This window comes from Chionomys nivalis, chromosome 4 (genome assembly GCF_950005125.1).
Source record: "Chionomys nivalis chromosome 4, mChiNiv1.1, whole genome shotgun sequence".
NCBI classification, from domain to species: Eukaryota; Metazoa; Chordata; class Mammalia; order Rodentia; family Cricetidae; genus Chionomys; species Chionomys nivalis.
The window spans coordinates 55,913,652-55,936,821 of NC_080089.1; the positions used below are offsets into that span (position 1 = coordinate 55,913,652).

The 23,170-nt window shown below is 41.0% G+C and overlaps 1 protein-coding gene and 1 pseudogene across 1 annotated transcript in view; one reads left to right on the forward strand and one right to left on the reverse strand.

The window, feature by feature from the left end:
* Ptpn9 (protein tyrosine phosphatase non-receptor type 9) overlaps positions 1 to 23,170 on the forward strand; it is an 82,462-nt gene that overhangs the window by 43,884 nt on the left and 15,408 nt on the right. Inside the window, exons 5-8 of the mRNA XM_057768598.1 lie at positions 1,870 to 1,975; positions 9,337 to 9,447; positions 13,172 to 13,500; positions 19,935 to 20,028. Of these exons, the coding sequence (XP_057624581.1) occupies positions 1,870 to 1,975; positions 9,337 to 9,447; positions 13,172 to 13,500; positions 19,935 to 20,028 (640 nt within the window). The remainder of the gene's footprint in view (positions 1 to 1,869; positions 1,976 to 9,336; positions 9,448 to 13,171; positions 13,501 to 19,934; positions 20,029 to 23,170) is intronic.
* Positions 7,095 to 9,002, reverse strand: LOC130872605 (protein Spindly-like; annotated as a pseudogene).

Here is a 23,170-nt window from a genome sequence, read left to right on the forward strand (position 1 = left end):
CAAGGACGTCTGACACCATCTTTGATTTCTGTGGTTACTAGACATGTGGTGCACATACATGTATAGAGGCAAAACGCTCATACATATGAAGGAAATTAAAAATAACCATTGGAGGGGCTAGAGAGATGGCTTAGAGGTTAAGAGCACTGACTGTTCTTCCAGAGGTTCTGAGTTCAATTCCCAGCAACCACATGGTGGCTCACAACCATCTGTAATGAGATCTGGTGCCCTCTTCTGGCCTGCAGGGATATGTGCAGGAAGAACCCTATATACATAATTAATAAATAAATTTTAAAAAAAGATAAAAAAATAACCATTGGTTTGTTGACCTATTATACCTGTAATGTCAGCGCTTAAGTGGGGGAAGATGCTATAGTTTTGAGGCCAGCTTAGGCTGTGAGAAGAGACTGTCTCCAAAAAGGAGCAAAAAACAAAACAAAAACTGTGACCACAACCTATGGGGGTTAGACACAGTAGTACCTTAAAGCCTGATGTGGTAGGAGTGTGAGTTTGAGGCTAACTTGAGTTTCTTTTTTTTGGTTTTTCGAGACAGGGTTTCTCTGTGGCTTTGGAGCCTGTCCTGGAACTAGCTCTGTTGACCAGGCTGGTCTCGAACTCACAGAGATCCGCCTGCCTCTGCCTCCCGAGTGCTGGGATTAAAGGCCTGCGCCACCATCGCCCGGCTGGCTTGAGTTTCATAGAGATATCTCCTGTTGCATGTAGCTCGAGTCAAACTTACTAGGGAAGCAGTTGGCTATCATTGTGACACTGCATAGTGCGTACAAGAAAGCACTTTATGTTCTATAGCATTCCCTGTGTTTTCAGAGGATGAGAAATTCCATATAGACTATAGAACCCGGATCATTATGCCCTGTAGTTCCTTCTTAATTCATTTCTTTCCCATCACTGACTTGTTTTAGGCCCCTATCTTGAGAACAAAGTTTGCAATTCTTTTAAATGTCCCTAGTTGAGTTTGTGGAGAAATGGAAACTCTCTAGACCTAGATAATCTACTTGGTAATTATGCCTCAATTGACAGCATCTGTGATCTTCCTGAATGATAGTTTCTGTGTGGTTATGAAAAAGGAATCAAGATTAATATTAATGCATTAGGGGCCAGTAGAAATAAATTCTGCCAGAAAAATTTCTGTGCATTTTAGAAAGAAATGGTTTTTTTTCTTGCTCTTCTAAAAAGTTAATTCATTGATCCTGAGATATATTAGATAGACAACAAACTTTAAATTTACATACATGAACTGAATTTTGAAGTATTTCCTTTTTTTTTTTTTTTTTTTTTGAGACAGGGTTTCTCTGTAGCTTTGGAACCTGTCCTGGAACTAGTGAATTTTGAAGTATTCCCTCTTCAATGTTGTAGAAGTTTGATGGTATGGGGGCTATAGGAGGGAAGCAAAGATGAGGACGCAAAATAATAACCTTGGGATGGCTCATACCTGTAATCCTAGCACTAAGGAGAGTGAATCGGGGATTGCTTTGAGTTTGAGGCAAGCCTGATTTACATAGTAAAGCTAGCCTGGACTACATGAAACCCTCTTTGGAAAAAACTAAAACAAATAGGTGTAAAACTTGTTATCTAGAAATAGTACGATTAAATGATTTATTTCTGGATTGGCAAGATTGCTTAGTATCTCAAAGCACTTTTCATACAAGCTTGTGGACCTGGAAGGAAAGGAGGGAGCTGACTCTTAGGAGTTGTGTTCTGATCCCACACTTCCTGGCACATGCCTCTCCTCCTTACCCATGATGATGATAATTCTAATAACCTTCTGGGTCATAAAAGCATCTAAGGATCTCACTTAACTTTGCATGAAATATTTGTATTGAATTAAATATTTGTTTAATTGGTTTACAGCTTTGAAACTCAAAGGAATGGATTGGTGTTTATCTATGACATGTGTGGTTCCAATTATGCCAACTTTGAGCTAGACCTTGGCAAGAAAGTCCTAAACCTGCTGAAGGTAAGGTTGTAAAGGGGAAATCCTTTTAAGTCTCGCTATTGCTCTCAAACCAAAACAATAACAACGAATAAAAAATTGAAAAGGAAAAAATGAAAATGAACAATCTCAGGGAAATTCTTAGTTATAAAAGTGTCTTTTTCCAGAGTTTTGTGGAACAGTAACTCATAAAGGCCTACCCATGGGAACTGTGAGAAATGCCAGCTAGCGGGAACTTTCTAGACATGTGCTGGTCGACTCAGGGTGAAGTGTGTTTTGCACTACACTTCAGTGTCTTCACTTCAGTGCATGTGAGTTCATTTGGTCTATTCATGTTCATGTAGAATTACGCACATATACAGATGTGTATAAGTCCTATACACATAGCTTCATAGTTCCTTATCCTAGGCCTAGTGACTTGTTTTGTAAATGTATGTGTGTGTGTGTACAGGTGCACTTGTGTGCTTGTTTATGTGGAGGAGAGCAGACAATCTTAGGTGTCATCCTCAGGCATGTCATCCACTTTTTTGAGACATAATCTGTCATTGACGTACAGTTCACCAGTCAGGCTGGCTGGCTAACACGCCCCAGGGATCCTCCTGTTTCTGCTTCACCCCCTTGTGTTACAAATACTACACTTAGCAATTTTGCATTAGTTCTAGAAAACGAATTCAAATCCTTGTGCGTATGGGGTAAACATACTACCCACTTAGTTAACTTCCCCAGCCATAAAGGTATTTTTGTTTTTTTATTTTAAAAGGTTATGCGACAGGGCTGAAGATACAGTTAAACTGGTAGCATTCAGAGGCCTTGCATTTGATTCCAAGTACCTAGAGCAGGGGGCTGAGAAGCTCATGGTCATCCTTGGCTACATAGCAAGTTCTCTCCCAGCATAGCTTGTTTTTCTGCTGCTGTGACAAAAATACCACGACTAAAGCATGTATGAAAGACAGCAGTTAATTGGTCTTATGGCTTCAGAGGGTTAGACCTATTATGCTGGAACAAAAATATGGTTATAGTAATGGTTAAGGACTCACATCTTGATCTAATAGCTGGAGGGAGAACACGCTGGGATTTGTACTCGTCTTTTGAAACGTCAAAGCTTGCCCTCAGTAATATACCTTCTCTAACAAGGCCACACTTCCTAATTCTTCCCAAACACTTCCACCAACATGGAAACAATTACTCAAATATGGGCCTATGGGAGCCATTCTCATTCATTCTACTAGAATGGGCTGCATGAGACCATGTCTCAAATGACAACACCCCCACATACACAAACTTCATTATAATGTATAACTATTTAATATGATTAAGGAAGGTTGAATGACATAAAATAAATTGTGCAAGCCAGCTATGGTGATACATGCCTATAATCTCAGCACTCATGGTAGGAGTTCAAGATCACCCTGGACTATATAACCAGATCCTTTGTCTCAGAAAACAAAAATAAAAATATGCAAGTGAAATAACTGTTCAGGAGTTGGGAGTATAGCTCAGTTGGAGAGTGTGCACTTGACATCTGTGATGAGTGTTGTCATGGGCTTATTAATACTAGCACTTGGGGCCGGGCGGTGGTGGCGCACGCCTTTAATCCCAGCACTTGGGAGGCAGAGGCAGGCGGATCTCTGTGAGTTTGAGACCAGCCTGGTCTACAAGAGCTAGTTCCAGGACAGGCTCCAAAACCACAGAGAAACCCTGTCTCGAAAAACCAAAAAAAAAAAAAATATATATTAATAAAAAAAATATAATAATACTAGCACTTGGGAAGCTTAGGCAGAAAGTTTGTCAAAGATTTAGGGCCAGAATGGGCTACATATGAGTGCCAGCTCAACCCAGGCTGACTGTAGGCAATACCCTGTCTTCAACTAAGGTAAAAGAACAAAACAAAACAAAAATATTTGGGCCAGATTGTCCTAGCACAGGAGAAAAGCAGAGGCAGATGGATCTCTGTGAGTTCAAGGCCAGCCTAGATTCCTTAGCAAGTTTCAAACAAGTCAGAACAATATAGTGAGACCCTTTCTTGGTGGGGTGTGGGGGTGGAGGAGCATTTGTATTTCTAGAATAACATTTCAGAAATTGAATTGACTAAAGGATATATGTACATTTTAAAGAATATATAATGGGCCGGGTGGTGGTGGCTCATGCCTTTAGTTCCAGTACTTGGGAGGCAGAGGCAGGAGGATCTCTGTGAGTTCGAGGCCAGCCTTGTCTACAAGAACTAGTTCCAGGGCAGGTTCCAAAGCTACAGAGAAACCTGTCTCAAAAAAGAAAAAAAGAGGAAGAGATGGCTCAATGGTTAAGAGACTCCCAGAAAACCAGATTCATGCCCCATCAAACACATGGCAGCTCACAACTGTCTGTGGTTTTAGCTCTCCAGGTATCCAGCATCCTCACAGCAATGCACATAACATAAAAAAATTTTAATTAAAATAAAAGGGTATATAATGGAAATTGCCTCCTAAAGACACCATCAATAAGCAGGTCTACCAAGTCTGAATGAAAAAGCCTTTGAAGGGGCTGGAGAGATGGCTCAGAGGTTAAGAGAACTGACTGCTGTTTCGGAGGTCCTGAGTTCAATTCCCAGCAACCACATGATGACTCACACCCATCTATAATGAGATCTGGTGCCCAGAACACTATACGCATAATAAATAAATTAAAAAAGAAAATGAAAAAGCCTTTGACGAACTTTGTTGTATAGTCTGTGTAGGGAGTGATTGTAAATTTCTCAAATTTAGTAGAACCAAAACTAACTGGAGCCCAGTGGTGGTGTCACATGCCCAGGACAGCTGGGGCTACACTGAGACAAAGAAGCAAACAAAGGCTTAACTAAAAAGACAGTAACAAATGAAATTGAGAGTGGTTTATTCAAAATGGAAGAAAAATTAGGGTAGGAGTGTTTTTTCCCCCCTGGAGACAGGGTTTCTCTGTGTAACTTTGGAGCCTGTCTTGACACTCACTCAGTAGACCAGGCTGACCTTGAACTCACAGAGATTTGCCTGTCTCTGCCTCCTGAGTGCTGGAATTAAAGATGTGTGCCAACACCCACCCAACCTTTTTTTTTTTTTTTTTTTTTTTTTTTTTTTTTTAAGACCAGGCTGGCCTTGAACTCACAGAGATTCTCCTCCCTTTGGCTCCTGAGTGCTAGGATTAAAGGCATGTGCCATCACTGCCAAGCCATATTTTTTGTTTTTTGAGATTGGGTTTTTCCCAGGGACTTGGATTTTCAAGTACAATTCCAGTACTGATTTTTTTTTTGCTGTTAATGTAGCTTATTAAAAGCAAAGCACTGAAAATGCTTAGATGGATGCAAGCAGGCTCATTGATTATTAGGCTAGGCTGCTGGCTAGTGGGCCTCGGGGATCCATCTCTTTGTCTCACTTGTGCTGGTATTACATGCCTAGGTTTTTATGTTGGCACTGGAGGTTGAATTCAGGTCCTCTATACTTGGATGGTATGCACTTTATGGATTGAGCCATCCCTCCAGCCCCCTGATTTCTTATTACATGGGAACACTGCCCCCAAGAAAGGCTGGAATGTTAAAAATTGGAATGAAGCCAAGCACTTGTGGCTTAGCAATGATCTTTACGTCTTGTAGACACAAGATTATCTCTTTTTTCCCTCTAAGAGTAGTTTAGACTATTTCCTTTTCTGAGACCTAATTTCTACTTGTACACACTAGATCATATTTATTTATTTATGTATGTATTTTGTGGTGTTAGGTATCAAACCTAAGTCATATGCATGCTAAACACACACTATCGTTGAGTTATACCTCCAACCTAGGTTGTGTATCTTGGTTTAATAAATAAACAAGTGGAGAAAAGACTAAAAATAGAAATATTATAGATGGGCAGTGGTGGCCCACGCCTTTAATCCCAGCACTTGGGAGGCAGAGGCAGGCGGATCTCTGTGAGTTTGAGACCAGCCTGGTATATAGAGGATGTTCCAGGACAGGCTCCAAAGCTATGCTGAGAAGCCCTGTTTTTAAAAACAAAACAAAACAAAATAAATATTATACACATACACACACATACATGCACACACATATCAAACTAAAACTTATATAAGTAAAATGTGTATCTTCAGTTTATTAAAAACCTTAAGTTTTAATAAGCTGAACTTTTATAGGCACTTGCTGCTAAAGCCTGGTGGCCTGCGTTCAATACCCAGGATCTATATGGACACTGTGGAATAAAAATAAAAGAATAGGGGGCTGGAGAGATGGCTCAGTGGTTAAGAGCACCACCTGCTCTTCCAAAGATCCTGAGTTCAATTCCCAGCAACCACATGGTGGCTCACAACCATCTGTAATGAGATCTGGCACCTTCCTCTGGTGTGTGGGCATACATGGAGGCAGAATGTTGTATATATAATAAACAAATCTTTGAAAAAAAAATAAAAGAATAATTTGTGATCCCTAAAGTGTATGGTTGACATGAGTGTAACACACATTTAGGGTAGATCAACTTCTAGTTTCTTTCTTTCTTTCTTTCTTTCTTTCTTTCTTTCTTTCTTTCTTTCTTTCTTTCTTTCTTTCTTTCTTTCTTTCTTTTACAAGACAGGGAAAATAAAATTTTATTTACTCATGAAACTGTACATAGGAAAACATAATAACTTCAATGCTGTACTGTCCAATTTTCAATTCTTTTTTTTTTTTTTTTTTGGATTTTCGAGACAGGGTTTCTCCGTAGCTTTTTTTTGGTTCCTGTCCTGGAACTAGCTCTTGTAATCCAGGCTGGCCTCGAACTCACAGAGATCCACCTGCCTCTGCCTCCCGAGTGCTGGGAATAAAGGCGTGCGCCACCACCGCCTGGCTCAATTTTCAATTCTTATTTTTTTGTTTGTTTGTTTGTTTGTTTTCGAGACAGGGTTTCTCTGTGGTTTTGGAGCCTGTCCTGGAACTAGCTCTTGCAGACCAAGCTGGTCTCGAACTCACAGAGATCCGCCTGCCTCTGCCTCCTAAGTGCTGGGATTAAAGGCGTGCACCACCACCGCCCGGCTCAATTTTCAATTCTTAAGGAACATTATTTATCACATAACTTTCAAAATCTGGTCCAGCGCAGCAAACGGGTTTCAATAGAAGCATTTCCTCTGGTAATGGCTTGTTCACTGTGACGCACAGGTCTGTGAAGGACCATCACTTACGGAAGCTTTGGGTTAGAATCATAGGATAGCTGGATTTTTGGTCACAGAGGTCTTGGCACTGGTGTATGCAAATGTTCCACAAGGGTATCCTGCACACAGGCACAATCTTCTGCAAGCCTTGCAGAGCAACACCCTCCTCCTGCTGTGGGCACTGCATCTCCTTGGTTGACTTTGAGGACACATACATGATGGTGTGTGATTTCTTACAAGCTCCTTTTTCCGGTTTGCTTGTAGTTTCTTTCCTTTCTTTCTCCTCTGTTGAAAGCTTTGATTCCGCAGATAACCCGGGAGAGCTGGGGGTGTTCCCACTTTGTTCACGTACGGCCTCAGCACTGCCTGGATTGTCCGTGAGCCTTACACATTTCTCCTCCATCTGCGGCTGCATCTCCAGAGGCGGACTCCTGTGAGGAGAGAGCCTAGCTGACTGAGTGGCCCAAGAGGCCGGAGGTCCCCTCTGCACAGTGCTATCATTTAAGCTATTAAGGCAGGACTCTCTCTCTCTGAAATGGCAGTCTAGAAACTTCCCCATGACACTGGCAGCAGGTGTGTCTTCTGGGGTGGTTACATCCAATGGCAGCACCTCACGCCTCTTTTTGAGCACAGGTACTTCAATTTTCTCTTCAGGTTCGTACTTCAGCTTTAATTCATCTGACTTAGCTCTCGGTTTTATATTCTCACTTTCTGAAAGCTGCAGGCGTCTTTCATTTGGTGTTTTTCATTCACAAACAGTTTCCACTCAATATCCAGGGCCGCCCGCTCTCGGACAACGCCTTCATTCTCTGTATGGATAGCTCCCCTTTTGTGCTTTCCTTTTCTTTGTTTAACTTCTCAAGCTTTAGTTGAAGTAAATCTGCATAATAGGTGCTGTCTTCTAGAGAACAAGGGCTGGCTGATGTGGACGGCTTAGATTCTATACTTTCATATAAGGTCTTAAATTTCTCCAGATTTTTTATTTCACCTAAAAGAAGTTTTATTTCACCATTCTTTTGTTCTAACATGGCAACCAACCGTTCCTGCTGCTCCAACTCAGTTTGAGATCTCGCATCCTCAGCAGTGTGGAGATTTGTAACTTCATTCTGCTCTCTGGTGAATGCATTGTGCTTCTTCAGTGACTGATATTTGACTTTCATCGAGTTGAGCTGGCGTTCTATAGCCACCCTTCCATCATCCACCTCTGCCAACAGGGAGTTGCCTTTACTATTGGGATCCAAGGCTTGCTGAAGCACGTGACCCCACTGCACTTGGAGATCTTGATTTTCTACATGAGCTTTCTCTAAGGCGTTATAATACGACACCACTTCCTTTTCTCGCTCTTCTTTTTCTTCTTGAAGCCGGTCTACCCGGTGCATTAAGGAAGCATTGAAACATTCTAGTTGTTCTTGTTTGTACTGCAGCTCGTTTACCTCTTCTTGGAGAGCAATCTTCACACCTTCCATTTCATTTAGCTCAATCTGAAGAGCCAGCACCTCCAAAGACATGCTATTGAGCATGCGCTGCTCAGTCATTAGCCGGAGCTCTTCCGATTTGTGGGCGAGAACTTCGTCCTAGTGGTCCAGCTTCTGCTTCAGTGCTTCTGACTTAACCTCGCTTCATCTAATTCCACTTTCAGTTTCTCTAACTTATTTTTCAGGTCATTCACTTCCTGCCTATGGCTTCTGTTTAGCTGAATTTCTAACTGCTCCAGCTGCGTTTTCTGTTGTTGTTTCAAAGCTTCACATTCACAGCTCAAACTTTCTAACATCCGATCCTTGAGCTCAGCTTCTCTTTGAAGGGCATACTTCTGGTTATAACCCTCAGTAACAGTCATCACTTCTTCATGACATTTATCCTATCGATTCTGCAGTTCAGTTTGCCCCTCCAAGAGCTGTAAGCCGTACTGTACAGCTTTCAATCACTCCTTTTCACTCTTTGAGTTTGCTTAGAAGATCTGTGATCTCTCTCTCTCTCTCCATGCTTTCTGTTTTCAGCCTACTTCCTGCTCACGCTTCCCAGTGCCTCAACCAGAGACTTGTCCAGAAAGCACCAGGTGCCCGGATTCGTGTCGATACATCCACTGCAGCACAAAAAAAACCCCGCCCTTCTAGTTTCTTTCTTTTAATCACTGCCTGCTTACCAATTTGTCTGAATTGCGCTGTCAAGTTTCTGTGTTGACTGTGAATGAAAAAGAGTGAAAAGAAGCCATGCTTTAGGCCATACAAGTATCATTGGTTTTAATTCATACATTTTCTCTGCAGGGAGCATTTCCGGCTCGTTTAAAGAAGGTGCTGATTGTAGGAGCACCCATATGGTTCCGAGTGCCGTATTCTATCATCAGCCTGCTCCTGAAGGACAAAGTCCGGGAGAGGGTAAGGCAAGCCAGCCTTTTCTATTGGAGGTAGATAAGTAGATTCTAGTTTCTGCAGGTGAACTCTTGCCAGTTACTCTTCTGCCTTCAAAAAATCCCCCTGTTTATTCCCCCAGAATGTTTTCTGCTCCTGTATTCGTTCACACACTCCATGTAGTCCTTTGCTTGGGACAGAATACCCCTTCACTGTCCACACATTTGTTGTGGTTATGGTTTATCCGACTCTTTCTTCACAACACTTTGAGTAAACAGTATTGAACCAGTGTGTCCCAGAAGTATTTTATTTTTATTTATTAATTTTTTTTTATGAGCATACCAAGCCAATCTTTTCTTTCTTTTTTTTTTTTAATATTTATTTATTTATGTATACAATGTGTGTATGCCTGCAGGCCAGAAGAGGGCACCAGACCTCATTACAGATGGTTGTGAGCCACCATGTGGTTGCTGGGAATTGAACTCAGGACCTTTGGAAGAGCAGGCAATGCTCTTAACCGCTGAGCCATCTCTCCAGCCCTATTTATTAATTTTTTAATAATTTATTTAATGCTATTTTATGTGCATTGGTGTGAAGGTATCAGATCCCCTGGAACTGGAGCTACAGATAGTTGCAAGCTGCCTTGTGGGTGCTGGGAATTGAACCTGGATCCTCTGGAAGAACAGCCAGTGCTTCCAGCCACTGAGCCATTTCTCTATCTCCCGCAGAAGTATATTAAGGATTATATAATTTCCAAAGTTGATTTAGTACTGCATAAGGCACTATTAATATTTAACAGTATTTAAAGGTTGGGGGTGTACTCAATGTCAGTATTGCTCAAGGGTCTGGGTATAGTCCCTAATACCCCAAACCAAAACCAAGACCAAAAATTGGCATTTAATATAATTATGTTACTGAACTGGTATTAGAATTTATTTGGGGCTGAGTATGTAGCTTAGTGAAAGAGTACTTAACTAGCTTATAAAAGTTCCTAGAGTCTGTCTCTACTTTACAGAGAGAGACAGACAGAGAAACAGAGAGGTTTATTTACTGGAAAGTACTATTAAGTCCCTGTGACCTTCAGAGTGGTGGGGAGGTCTCTCCTGAGTTTAGTTCCTTTTTTTTTTTTTTTTTTTTTTTTTTGTCTTTTGGTTTATTTGAGACAGGGTTTCATTCTATAGTTGAGGCCGGCTAATAGCTACTCACTGTGTTCTAGCAGACTTTCATGGCAGTCTTCCTGTCTCAGCCTTTCAAGTACTGGAATAGGAGGAGTGTACCACCCACTGTGAGCATCTCTGGGTATTGCTTTTTATTTTTCTTTTTTCTTTTCTTTTTTAAATTTATTTATTATATATAGTGTTCTGCCTGCATGTATCCTTGCAGGCCAGAAGAAGACACCAGATCTTATTACAGATGGTTGTGAGCCACCATGTGGTTACTGGGAATTGAATTCGGGATCTCTTGAAGAACAGCCAGTGCTCTTAATTGCTAAGCCATCTCTCCAGCCTGTATAAGTTTTTCTTAAGCCACTTTCTTATTGTTTTCATTTTAAAAATGTTTGTATTACTACTACTACTAATTTTTAATTTTCCCCGAGACAGGTTTCTCTGTGTATCCCTGGCTGTCCTGGAACTTACTCTGTAGACCAGGCTGGCCTCCAACTCACAGAGATCCGCCTGCCTCTGCCTCAGAAGAGGGTGTTGGATTCCTTGGTTCTGGAGTTAAGCCATGTGGATGCTGGGAATTGAACTGACTCTTAACTACTTAACATCTCTCCAACTCGTATGAGCTGGTTCTTTAAGAGGTAGAAGAGGAAAGGGGACAGATTTTTAAGAAGAGGCTGCGGTGGGGTGCTGGAGTGGTGCCTCAGTGGTTAGAGCGTGTACCCGAGTTAGGTTTCCACCACCCAAGTTGATTGACTCCTCACTATAACTGCAATTCCAGGGATCCAGTGCCCTCCTCTAGCCTCTCCTCATCTTTACATGGTACACACACACACATACACACACACACAATTTAAAAAAAAATAATCAAGGGGGCTGGAGAGATGGCTCAGTGGTTAAGAGCACTGCCTGTTCTTCCAAAGGTCCTGAGTTCAGTTCCCAGCAACCACATGGTGGCTTACAACCATCTATAAAGGGGTCTGGTGCCCTCTTCTGGCTTGCAGGCATACATGCAGACAGAATACTGAGAATACTGTATACATAATAAATAAATCTTTTTTAAAAAAAAAATAAATAAATAAAAAATAAAATAAAAAAAATAATCAAGAAGAGACAGTGGGAAGTTGGAGAGATGGCTGAGAGGTTAAGAGTGCTGGCTGCTCTCCAGAGGACCTGAACTCAATTTCCAGCAAGTACATGGTGCCTCACAACCATCTATAATGACATCTGGCTCCCTCTTCTGGCATGTAGTATACATGTAGTCATACAGGTAGGACACTATATATGATAAAGAAACAATTTTTTTTTTTTTTTAAAGAAAAGGCAGGGTCTGGAGTGATGACTTAGTGGTTAAGAGCACTGACTGCTCTTCAAGAGGGCCCAGGTTCAGTTCTCAGTGCCCACATGGCAGCTCACAACTGTATGTCACAACTCCTGTTTCAGGGTACCCAATGCCTTCATACAGACATGCATGTAGGCAAAGCAACAATATACATAAAAGGTATAGTTAATTAAAAAAATGGAAAAAAAAATAAAGATGCCTATGCTTAAAAAAAAAAAAAGGAAAGAGGCACTGGCAAGGGACAGTCTTTTAAGAATAGCATTTCTCGGGGGCTGGAGAGATGGCTCAGAGGTTAAGAGTACTGGCTGCCTTTCCAGAGGACCTGAGTTCAATTCCCAGCTTCCACATGGTGGCTCACAACTATCTGTAATGAGATGCATGCAGGCACACATGCAGGTAGAATACTGTATACCTAATAAATAAATCTTTAAAAAAAAGAATAGCATTTCTGTGCTACAAAGATCTTGGCTTATCATGGCTATATTTTAATGTGTAGCAGAATCAAATATGACTTTTTATCTAGGCTTTTTCCTGGATTACCATTTCTAGGTGGCTTTGTCTTTCATAGAAATCTTTCTTTGAGGACATCCATACCAAGCAGTCAGTAAAATATAAGCTAAGAGACTTAGAATAGGTTGAGTTAGTATGTGATTGACAAAAGTAATCATTAACTATAGTCTTAGCTTCTGAAAAAAAAAAAAGGACCAGCGCCAGGCGGTGGTGGTGCACGCCTTTAATCCCAGCACTCGGGAGGCAGAGGCGGGCGGATCTCTGTGAGTTTGAGGCCAGCCTGGTCTATAAGAGCTAGTTCCAGTCTCTGAGAGTTCGAGACCAGCCTGGTCTACAAGAGCTAAGTCCAGGACAGGCTCCAAAGCCACAGAGAAACCCTGTCTTGAAAAACCAAAAAAAAAAAAAAAAAAAGGACCAGCAAGAGATGGTGCTGAAAAGCCTTGTGTACAGTGTGAAGCCTTTGTTTACTATCCCTTCATTCCAGAAGAAAAATAGCTTGACTCTAATTCCAGGAGTGAATTTGAAGGACATTCTGGGGACTTAGCTCTCTGAAAAATTTATGGGATTTTAATCCAAAGCAGATAAAATTCACTCTGCTTCTTTTCAAATATACAGTGTTTCAAGCAAATCTCATCTGATTTTCAAATCCAGCATAAACACATTTGTTTTTTATTCTGTCTATATGCTTTCTGACCTATAGCCCCAGTACTCAGTGCAGTTCTTTGTGTCCTTACAGATTCAGATATTAAAGACGTCTGAAGTTACCCAGCATCTGCCCAGGGAGTGCCTTCCAGAAAATCTGGGTGGGTTCGTCAAAATTGACCTTGCCACTTGGAATTTCCAGTTCCTGCCCCAAGTGAATGGCCACCCAGATCCCTTCGATGAGATCATCCTGTTTTCCCTACCTCCTGCCTTAGACTGGGACTCAGTACATGTTCCAGGTCCCCATGCCATGACCATCCAAGAGTTGGTAGACTATGTTAATACCAGGCAAAAGCGGGGCATATATGAGGAATATGAAGACATCCGTCGTGAGAACCCTGTTGGCACTTTCCACTGTTCCATGTAAGTAGGAGAGGTTTGGGTCAACAATCAGTTACCAGGGTGCTTCTGGCTACTTCGGTGCCTCAGTTCCTTTGTAGAGGGTTTTCCTGGTGTTAAAATGCTTTCTGGGAAGACCAAACATGGTAGTTTGTGCCTTAGCCATTAAAGGCTAGGCTCACAGCCAAAAATAATGCCAGTATTTGGAAGACAGATAAAAGTAAATCTGAGTTGGAACCCAATCTGGTCTACATAGTGAACTCCAGGACAGCCAGGGCAACGTTTAAAATAAATAAATAAGTAAATTAATTATTTTAAAAAAGCTTCTTGGGGATATGGATACGTGGGTAAGAGCACTTGCTCTGCAACATGAGGATCTTAGTTCGAATCTCCAGCACTCATATACAAAGCAAGGCGTGGCTGCGCTTGTATATATCATTGTTGGGACAGTCGGAGGCTGGTCCTGAGCATTCACAGGTGAAGAACAGCAGATGAAGATGAAGACACCTGATGTCCTGCTTTGCCTTTTGCATGCGTATACATAGGCATGTGCACTTCTACGCTCAGGTTCACACAATGCATATGTACTAACACAAAAAGCTTCTCAGTCACTTTATAGTTATGTCTAAGAGTTGTTATCTCCTGCTTTGGCCTTGTTGTTGATGTCTTCTGTTTCAAAACTTCTGGTGGTCTTTTTTACCAATGGAGAAACCTTGTAATGATGGATATATCTTTTTTTTTTTCCAAGACAGGGTTTCTCTGTAGCTTTTTGGTTCCTGTCCTGGAACTAGTTCTCCTAGACCAGGCTGGCCTTGAACTCACAGAGATCCGCCTGCCTCTGCCTCAGGAGTGCTAGGATTAAAGGCGTGCGCCACCACCGCCCGCCAGGCCCATGATGGATATATCTTTGTGTGTGTGTGTGTGTGTGTGTGTGTGTGTGTGTGTGTGTGTGTATAAATATATATATATATATATTTTGGCCAGGAACTAGCTCTTGTAAACCAGGCTGGCCTTGAACTCACTGAGATTCGCCTGCTTCTGCCTCCCGAGTGTTGGGATTAAAGGCATGTGCCATCAGTGCCTGGCAATATATTTCTTACTTTTTCTTTTATCCTATCCATCCATCCATCCATCCATCCATCCATCCATCCATCCATCCATCCATCCATCCATCCATCTGTCATTTGAAACAGTGTAGCTCTGACTGGCCTGAAACTTACTTTGTAGACTGAACTGGTCTTGAACTCACAGAGGTAGGTCCTCATGTCTCTGCCTCCAGAGTGCTGGTCTTATGGGCATGTATCACTATGGCAAGCTTGAATGTTTTCTTGAAATGCAAATGCTGTTTAAGAAAGGCTGAAAATGTACCTGGGTGGTAGTGGCACACACTTATAATCTCAGCATTAGGGAGGCAGAGACAGGCGGATCCCTGTGAGTTCGAGACCAGTCTGGTGTACAGAGGGAGTACCAGGACAGGCTCTAAAGCTACAAAGAAACCCTGTTCCACAACAAAACAAAACACAAAAAAGGACTGAAAATGTAATAAAACGCTAGATCTTGTTAGGAGCTGGGACTGTGTATTGAAAGAATTCCACATCAGAAAGAGAGAAGTGTTGCTTCTTAGGAATTTAACCTCTCAGGACTTTGCTTCTACCCAAATTCTACCATAAAATCATCTTGTGAGTTTATCACTCTGATTCATAATGATTTGGTGCCTACAGTTGCAGCATAGGGCATTTCCTACCTTTTGTTTTGGGACGTGTTTGTATACATGTTTATATGTGTACCTATGTATCTGTGGAGGCCAAAAATTGATACTGGGTTTTCTTCTCAGATGTTCTCTACCTTATTTATTTATTTTAAATAATCAGACTTTTTGTTGTTGTTATTTTATTTTGAGACAAGATCCTAGTATGTAGCCTTGACTGGCCTGGAACTCATCAAAACAGGGAGCCATTGATTCCTTTACCTCTGCCTCTCTAATGCTAGGATTAAAGGTGTGCACCACCACACCTATATAGCCTTACCATGTTTTAATTTTTTTTTAGTTATTGTATTTTATGTATATGAGTGTTTTGCCTCTTTGTGTGTCTAAACACCTCATGCATGAAGTGCTCACAGAGGGAAGTAGAGGGCATCAAATCCCCTGGGACTGAAGTTACAGGAGAATGTGAGCCCCCATGTCTGTGCTGTTTGAACCTGGGTTCTCTGGAAAAGCAACTAGTGCTCTTAATGGCTGAACTATCTCTCTTGCTTTCTTGCCATGCTTTAATTGGCTGTTTTTCTCCCACTAGTGAGCTCTGTTTATTGAATATTAATCATGTTGTCTCATTGAGCTCTTAGTTTAAATTCCAAGTTAGCTAGAAGTCCCTTCTGCAAATGACGATTATTTTCCTTCTCTCTATACCTTAGTTTTTCTGTGCCTAATATGTGACTGTTGCATGTTTACCTTCCCTTAAATGTCTTAGGAATCCATGAGTCCCCTCAAAATTCTTGTTCAGTGTAGTCATGGTCCGTGAAGAAAATGCCAAAGAAAGAGGGAAAATCACAAGTTAGTAAACTGAGGAGAGGCCATTGAGAAAGAAACTAGTAAACAGAGCAAGAATATTGTGGAAAAAAAAATTAAAAAAAAAAAAAAGAACTTGTGAAAGACTAGTGGGCCGGCTCAGCAGGTAAAGGTGCTTGCCGCCAAGCCTGACGGCCTGACTGACTCCTGGGACCCACATGGTAGAAGGAGAAAGCTGACCCCACAAGTTGTCCTGACTTCCACACATGCACCCAGTGTACTGTGGCATGTGTGTGAACTCTCTCTTTCTTTCCCCACCCTACAATAATATCAATAATAGATAAAATAAATGGAAAAGAATGAGAAAGAGAAGCCGGTGCTGTAGTTTCATGGTTGAGCTCTGTCTGGAATTGGTACGGCCTTGCGTTTGATTCCTAGCACCCTGTAAAGAGGCCGAGAGTGAAGAAAGGCAAAGCAGGGTGTGTATCAAGAGTGGAAATACTATTTTATCTGTCAACTTCTTTTCCTTTCTATGTGCTCAAGATCTCTTTTTACACTGAATCTCCTTCCAAAGCAGAACACTTTTTGTTTTTGTTTCCCTAGCCATCCTTGAACATACATATTCCAGGCTAGCCTAAAATGGTGATCCTCCTGTCTTAATCTCCCAAGTGCTGAACCTCTCTTAAAAACCACCATGCATGCTTTCCCTAAAGTTGTTACCCTCCACCCTTTTGATTCTCTTCCTACTCCATGGGATCTCATCTAGCCCAGGCTGCTCTAAGACTTGACTCTGTAGCTAAGGATAACCCTGACCTTTTGATATTCCTGCCTCTTCTTCCTGTATGCTGGATACAGGTGTGCACTACTGTCTTCAGTTTCCTCAATGGGAATCAAGGAAACAGTCTGGGACCAGGGAAGTGTAGTATACTTTTTGGGGATTTAAGATTTTGATGTAGTCGGGAGGCAGAGGCAGGCGGATCTCTGTGAGTTCAAGACCAGCCTGGTCTACAAGAGCTAGTTCCAGGACAGGAACCAAAGCTAGAGAAACCCTGTCTCGAAAAACCAAAAAAAAAAAAAAAAAAAAAAAAAAAAGATTTTGATGTAGGTACCCCTGTAGTTATTTATTGCCTCAAAAGGGTGGGTTTTGGTTGTGTGCTTGTACCATTCAGACTAGCTGCTATTTTAGAATCTGGAACTAGCTTTTGTAGACCAGGCTAGCCTCAAACTCACAAAGATCCACCTGTCTCTGACTCCCGAGTGCTGGGATTAAAGACGTGCACCACTATCACCCGGAAAATCTTGCCTTTTTTATTGAACTTGGAGCCCTTGCTTGATTATCTAGTACCCATAAGCCTTATTAGCTCCTGAGTTTACATTCTTCAACAAGTTTCTATTAAAACTACCTACTACCTACAGATAGCAAACTATATCTTTACTGGAATTCGGGATTGTAAAGTAAATATCAGAGTGTTCACAATTGCTCAAATTTTCCATAGAATTTTTAAATTAAAAACACTTAATTTTTAAAAATTTTACTTAAAATTTAATTCCCCCAAATTTTAATTAATTAACTAACTAATTAATAAATATTTGGTTTTGCGAGGCAGGGTTTCTCTGTGTAACAGTTCTGACTGTCCTGGGACTCTCTTTGTAGACCAGGCTGGCCTCAAACTCACTGATATCTGCCTGTCTCTGCCTCCTGAGTGCTAGGATTAAAAGAGTGTGCCACCATTGCCCAGCTTATTTTTTTAAAGACTGTGTGATTGTCTGACTGAGAATATTCTTTATAAGGCTTGTATTTGAAGACTTAGTGTGCAGTTTGTGAAACTGTTTGGGAAGGATTAGGAGGTGTGGCCTTGCTTGAGGATATGTAATAATGCTCTTTTTTGTTTGTTTGTTTGTTTTTGTTTTTGTTTTTCGAGACAGGGTTTCTCTGGTTTTGGAGCCTGTCCTGGAACTAGCTCTTGTAGACCAGGCTGGTCTCGAACTCACAGAGATCCGCCTGCCTCTGCCTCCCAAGTGCTGGGATTGAAGGCGTGCGCCACCACCACCGGGCGTGATAATGCTCTTATACACTGTAAAGATTTGTCACTTGTATTAGTTCAATAAAATGCTGATTCACCAGTAGCCAGGCAGGAAGTACAGGTGGGGCAACCAGACTAGGAGAATTCTGGGAAGAGGAAAGGCAGAGATGCAGTCATCAACTAGACTCAGAGGAAGCAAGATGGGAATGCTGTACTTAGAAAAGGTACCAAGCCACGTGGCTAAACATAGACAAGAATTATGGGTTAATTTAAGTTTAAGAAGTAGTTAATAATAAACTTGAGCTAATAGGCCAAACAGTTTATAATTAATATAAGCCTCTGTGTGTTTCTTTGGGACTGAACGGCTGTGGAACCAGGCAGGACAGAAACTTCTGTCTACATTCATAGGCTTGTGTTTGAAGGTATAGTGAGCAGTTTGTAGATAGTAGAGTTGGAATCAGAGGTGGTTCTAAGTGTTCTTAACGGCCAAACTGTCTTTCTAGCCTCAAAGGAGAGTTTTTAAGATGTAGAAAAGAGCCGGGCGGTGGTGGCGCACAGCTTTAATCCCAGCACTCGGGAGGCAGAGTCAGCCGGATCTCTGTGAGTTCGAGGCCAGCCTGGTCTACAAGAGCTAATTCCAGGACAGTCTCCAAAGCTACGGAGAAACCTTGTCTTGAAAAACAAACAACAGCCGGGCAGTGGTGACACATGCCTTTAATCCCAGCACTGGGGAGGCAGAGGCAGGCGGATCTCTGTGAGTTTGAGGCCAGCCTGGTCTACAAGAGCTAGTTCCAGGACAGGAACCAAAAGCTACAGAGAAACCCTGTCTCGAAAAAAAAAAACAAAAAAAACAAAAAAAAAAACAAAACCAAACAACAACAACAAAAAAGATGTAGTAAAGAGCCAGGTATAGTGACTTGAAATGTAATCCCATTACTTGGGAGTCTGCAGAAGAGTTGAGGCCGCCTGGCTATAGTGTGAGAACCTATGTCAAAACAAAGCAAAGCAAAAAAACAATAAGGAGATGGTTCTTTGGATAAATCCACTTGCTTCTAAGCCTAAGGACCTGAATTTGATCTTTGGAACTCACTTTGTGGACGGAGAGAACTAACTTCTGCAATTCCTGTCTCTTTGACTTCTACATGTACCCCAACACACCAAGTAAATACAAATTTAAATTAAAAAGGTGAAGGAAAAATATATGTAAAAAAGTAAAAAGTATAAATCCCCAGTTCCTATGACCAGAGGTGATACTTGTTCCTGTTCAGTCATATCTGTCTTTTAATTTTTTTTTACATGAATGAATTCATTATGAAGCTGAATCACTTCCAGTCCTTACCCTTAGTTCCTTCTTTTTACAAGCAGTTACACCTTGTATAAATATAGTGTCTTTCTAGACATTTTGATTATACTATTATGTATTCATATGTGCCCAACAGTATAGAATATATTGTGTAACCCTGACTGATCTTGAACTCTGTATGACCTAAGTTTGACATTGAACTTCCGATCCTCCTCACTCTACCACGTGAGTGTTGACCTTACAGGCATGTCCTTCCACACCCAGCTCAGGCAGTACCTGAAGATCAAGCCAGTGTTTTGTGCATGGGAAGCAAGCCCTATTCCACTTGAGCAACATCCCCAGTGCTCCAATAGTATAGGATATTATTATTCATTATATGTGGGAGGTCTTGGTAAGTTTTTAATCAGTAATATATCTAAATCATTTTTTTCAGAGCCAAATAGTACAAAGCAAAAAGCAGTGAGGGTTGAGGATATGCAAGCACCCTTTTACTGAGCTACAGTTTATTTTTAGAGGAGTCTTGTATAGTTCTGAAGTCTTGAAGTTCTCTTTGTAGCTAAGAATGACCTTGAACACCTGATCCTCACACGTCTCCTTATTTTAACTTGCCCCTTGTTTTCTTCAGGTCTCCCGGAAACCTAGAGAAAAACCGATATGGAGATGTACCCTGCCTGGACCAAACAAGAGTGAAGCTGACAAAACGAAGTGGCCACACTCAGGTAGATAGATTGATGCCATTTTTCTCTCGGCATCCTAGGAAATTAAACCTCTTCCAAGGTGAAACTTGTACTGTTCTCAGGTGGCTGAAATGGGCTCCAAAGCCAGAGAGATGAGTTTTGGTTCTGGTTTTGCTATGTAGTAGTGTGTGACTGAAGATGTTCTGTAAATGCTCATCTCACCATCCTAAAGAGCAACCACATGGTGGCTCACAACCATCTGTAATGAGATCTGGCGCCCTCTTCTGACGTGCAGGTGTACATGGAGGCAGATTGTTGTATACGTAATAAATAAATCTTAAAAAGGAGACTTTAAGATTCCAATGAAGCCATAAAATTAAAAAAAAAAAAAGAGTTTGTAGCCAACTTAGGCTACATAGGAAGACCCTCTAAAGTAAAATAAAGTATAGAGTAAAGTCAGCCAGAGCCTGGGCTGGTTAGATGGCTCAGCAGGGCAAAGCATTTGTTACTAAGCCTGGCAACCTCACTTCAATGCCCAGAACCACTTGGTAGAAAGAGAAAAATGACTGTTTTTGAGTTGTCATTTAACCTTCATATATATGCTGTGGCCCACAAGTTCGTGCATGTATCTGCACACACACACACACACACACACACAAAAAAAAAAGGGGAAACCATAAGCAAACAACTCCTGATTATAGTTTTTCTTTCAAAGTAAAGGAAATTCAGAGCATCTATGTAACATGACTTACTTTTTTTTGCGGGGGGGCGGGGCTTTTCGAGACAGGGTTTCTCTGTGTAACAGCCCTGACTGTCGTGGAACTCACTGTGTAGTCCAAACTGGTCTCCAACTCACAGAGATGCTCCTGCCTCTGTCCTCCTGAGTGCTGGGATTAAAGACGTGCACCACCACCTCCTGGTTTAATGTGATTTACCTTATAAAGGCTTGGCATTTTAGCTCTTATTTTGCTTGTTGATAATTTTAAGAAAAATCATGGGCATGGTTTCAGACCTTTTTGACCCTTTTCTTTTAGGCATTTATAGTCCTGCTTATGATTCTTGCATATTTTTTTTATCCTTCTTCACTGAGAGTTAGTGAAGCTGCTTGCTCATAGTACTTTCGAAATTGTCCTAGTACATTCTCTTCAGAAGTGAAGTACACTGATTGAGTTGGGTCTCTTGAGTCCAAAATACTTTTTTTTTTTTTCAAGGCAAGGTTTCTCTGTAGCTTTGTTGCCTGTCTTGGAACTCACTCTGTAGATCAGTCTGGCCTCGAACTCACAGAGGTCTGCCTGTCTCTGCCTCCTGAGTGCTGGAATTAAAGGCGTGTGCCACCGCTTTTAATCTGTTTTGTATACACTGCTCTGTCACAAGTGTATAGAACAGTGCTTGGCAGGTTTTAAGAAATATTTGTGAGTAAATCCCAGTGTTACAGGAGATTATTCTAGCTATCTTATAATAAATCTGAGGATTAGTGCCTGGTATACATGTGCAGGTATTGGGAATATATTTATGAGTGGGTATATTTACAGATGAGTAAATTCCAGTGTAACAGGTGATTCTAATCATCCTGTAGTTAATCTGAAGATCATCATCTGACTTGTAATTCCATTGCTACAAACAATACCAGCAGCTGTTCTCACAGTAAATGGGAATTTATGTCCCAGCCCTTGAGTTTTGTGTTTTTATTTTGTTCTTTGTTTGTTTGTTTTTGAAATAGGATGTTGTTATATAGCCAGGCTGGCCTCCTGTCTTAGTCTCTAGAATTTTGGTTCAGAGGCATTTATCACAATACCAGCTTTGATTATTGACTTACTTGTTTATTGACAATGCTCCTGTACGCCAGACTGTTCTCAAATTTACCATGTAACACAGGATGACTTTAACTCTGATCCTCTGCCTCTCACTTCCAAGGGCTAGGATTACCTGTATACACCAGAATAGGCAGTTTTTTGTTTGTTTGTCTTATTGTTGAAATAAAACCTGGCCTAATAGTTCATTTAAACAAAACCTTAAATGGTGATAAAACTTAAGTAGTCCCAGAGAATTAACAGCTAAAACAAAAAAAAAAAAAAAAGAAAAGAAAAATTGTTGAAAAAAATTACAGGAAGCACATGTGAATAGGGTCAGTCCAAATCTTAATTATATTCTAGTCATATTGCCTTCCAGAATTTCTAATTCAGAGAGATGCCATATAGCCCTGTTGGAGACAGACACCAAAACTTTAGCCAGTAAGCCACAGCTTCGTGGCAATACACAGATTAATAAAAATGAGTCAAATTTATATATACACATTAGCCAATAAAAAGCTATAGCTAATGGGCCAAGGAGTGATTTAATTAATACAGTCTCTATGTAATTATTTTTGGGCTAACCAGCTAAAAACCAACAAGCGGCCATTCTCCAATAGATTGGTGCCCAATATGGGGCCTGAACTCAGGACCCTGAGATTAAGAGTCTCATGCTCTACCGATGAACTAGCCAGCCCTTCTTCAACATTTTCTGATGCTGAGGATGAATCCAGGGCTTCATGCCTGCTAGGAAGCTCTCTAACCCTGAGTTAGAACAGTTAGACTTATACTTTCAAAAATTGTCCCTCCACCTTTTTTTTTTTTTTTTTTGGATTTTAGGGGTATATTATTAATTTGTTCTTCTGTTGCTATGATAAACACTAGCTTAAAAGAACTTGAAGAGGAAAGAATTTATTTGACTTATAATCCATCATCAGGGTAAGCCAAGGCAGCAACCTGGGTACAGGAACTGAAGCAGAGACCATGGGGGTACTCCGTACTAGTTTGTTCTCTATGGCTTGTTCAGCTTGATTTTTTTCTGAGAGCTTAATTATTTTAACATCTTTCTTTGGGTCTTTATTCTGTTTTGAGGTATTTTGTTTTTGTCTATAAGTTTTCATTTTTAAAGAGAGGATCTCACTCTGTAGCTGTGTTGGCTTAGAACTTAATTCTAGACAAGGGCGGCCTTTGAATTTGGAGTTATCCTCCAGCCTCTGCCTCCCGAGTGCTGGGATTACAGGCATGACATTATGTAGGATTTCACTTTTGTGTATAATTTGATGTAAGGAACGCTATGATATCTGTCTGTCTCTATCTATCTATCTATCTATCTATCTATCTATCTATCTATCTATCTATCTATCTATCCATCCATCCTAAGATATTTGTTGGAG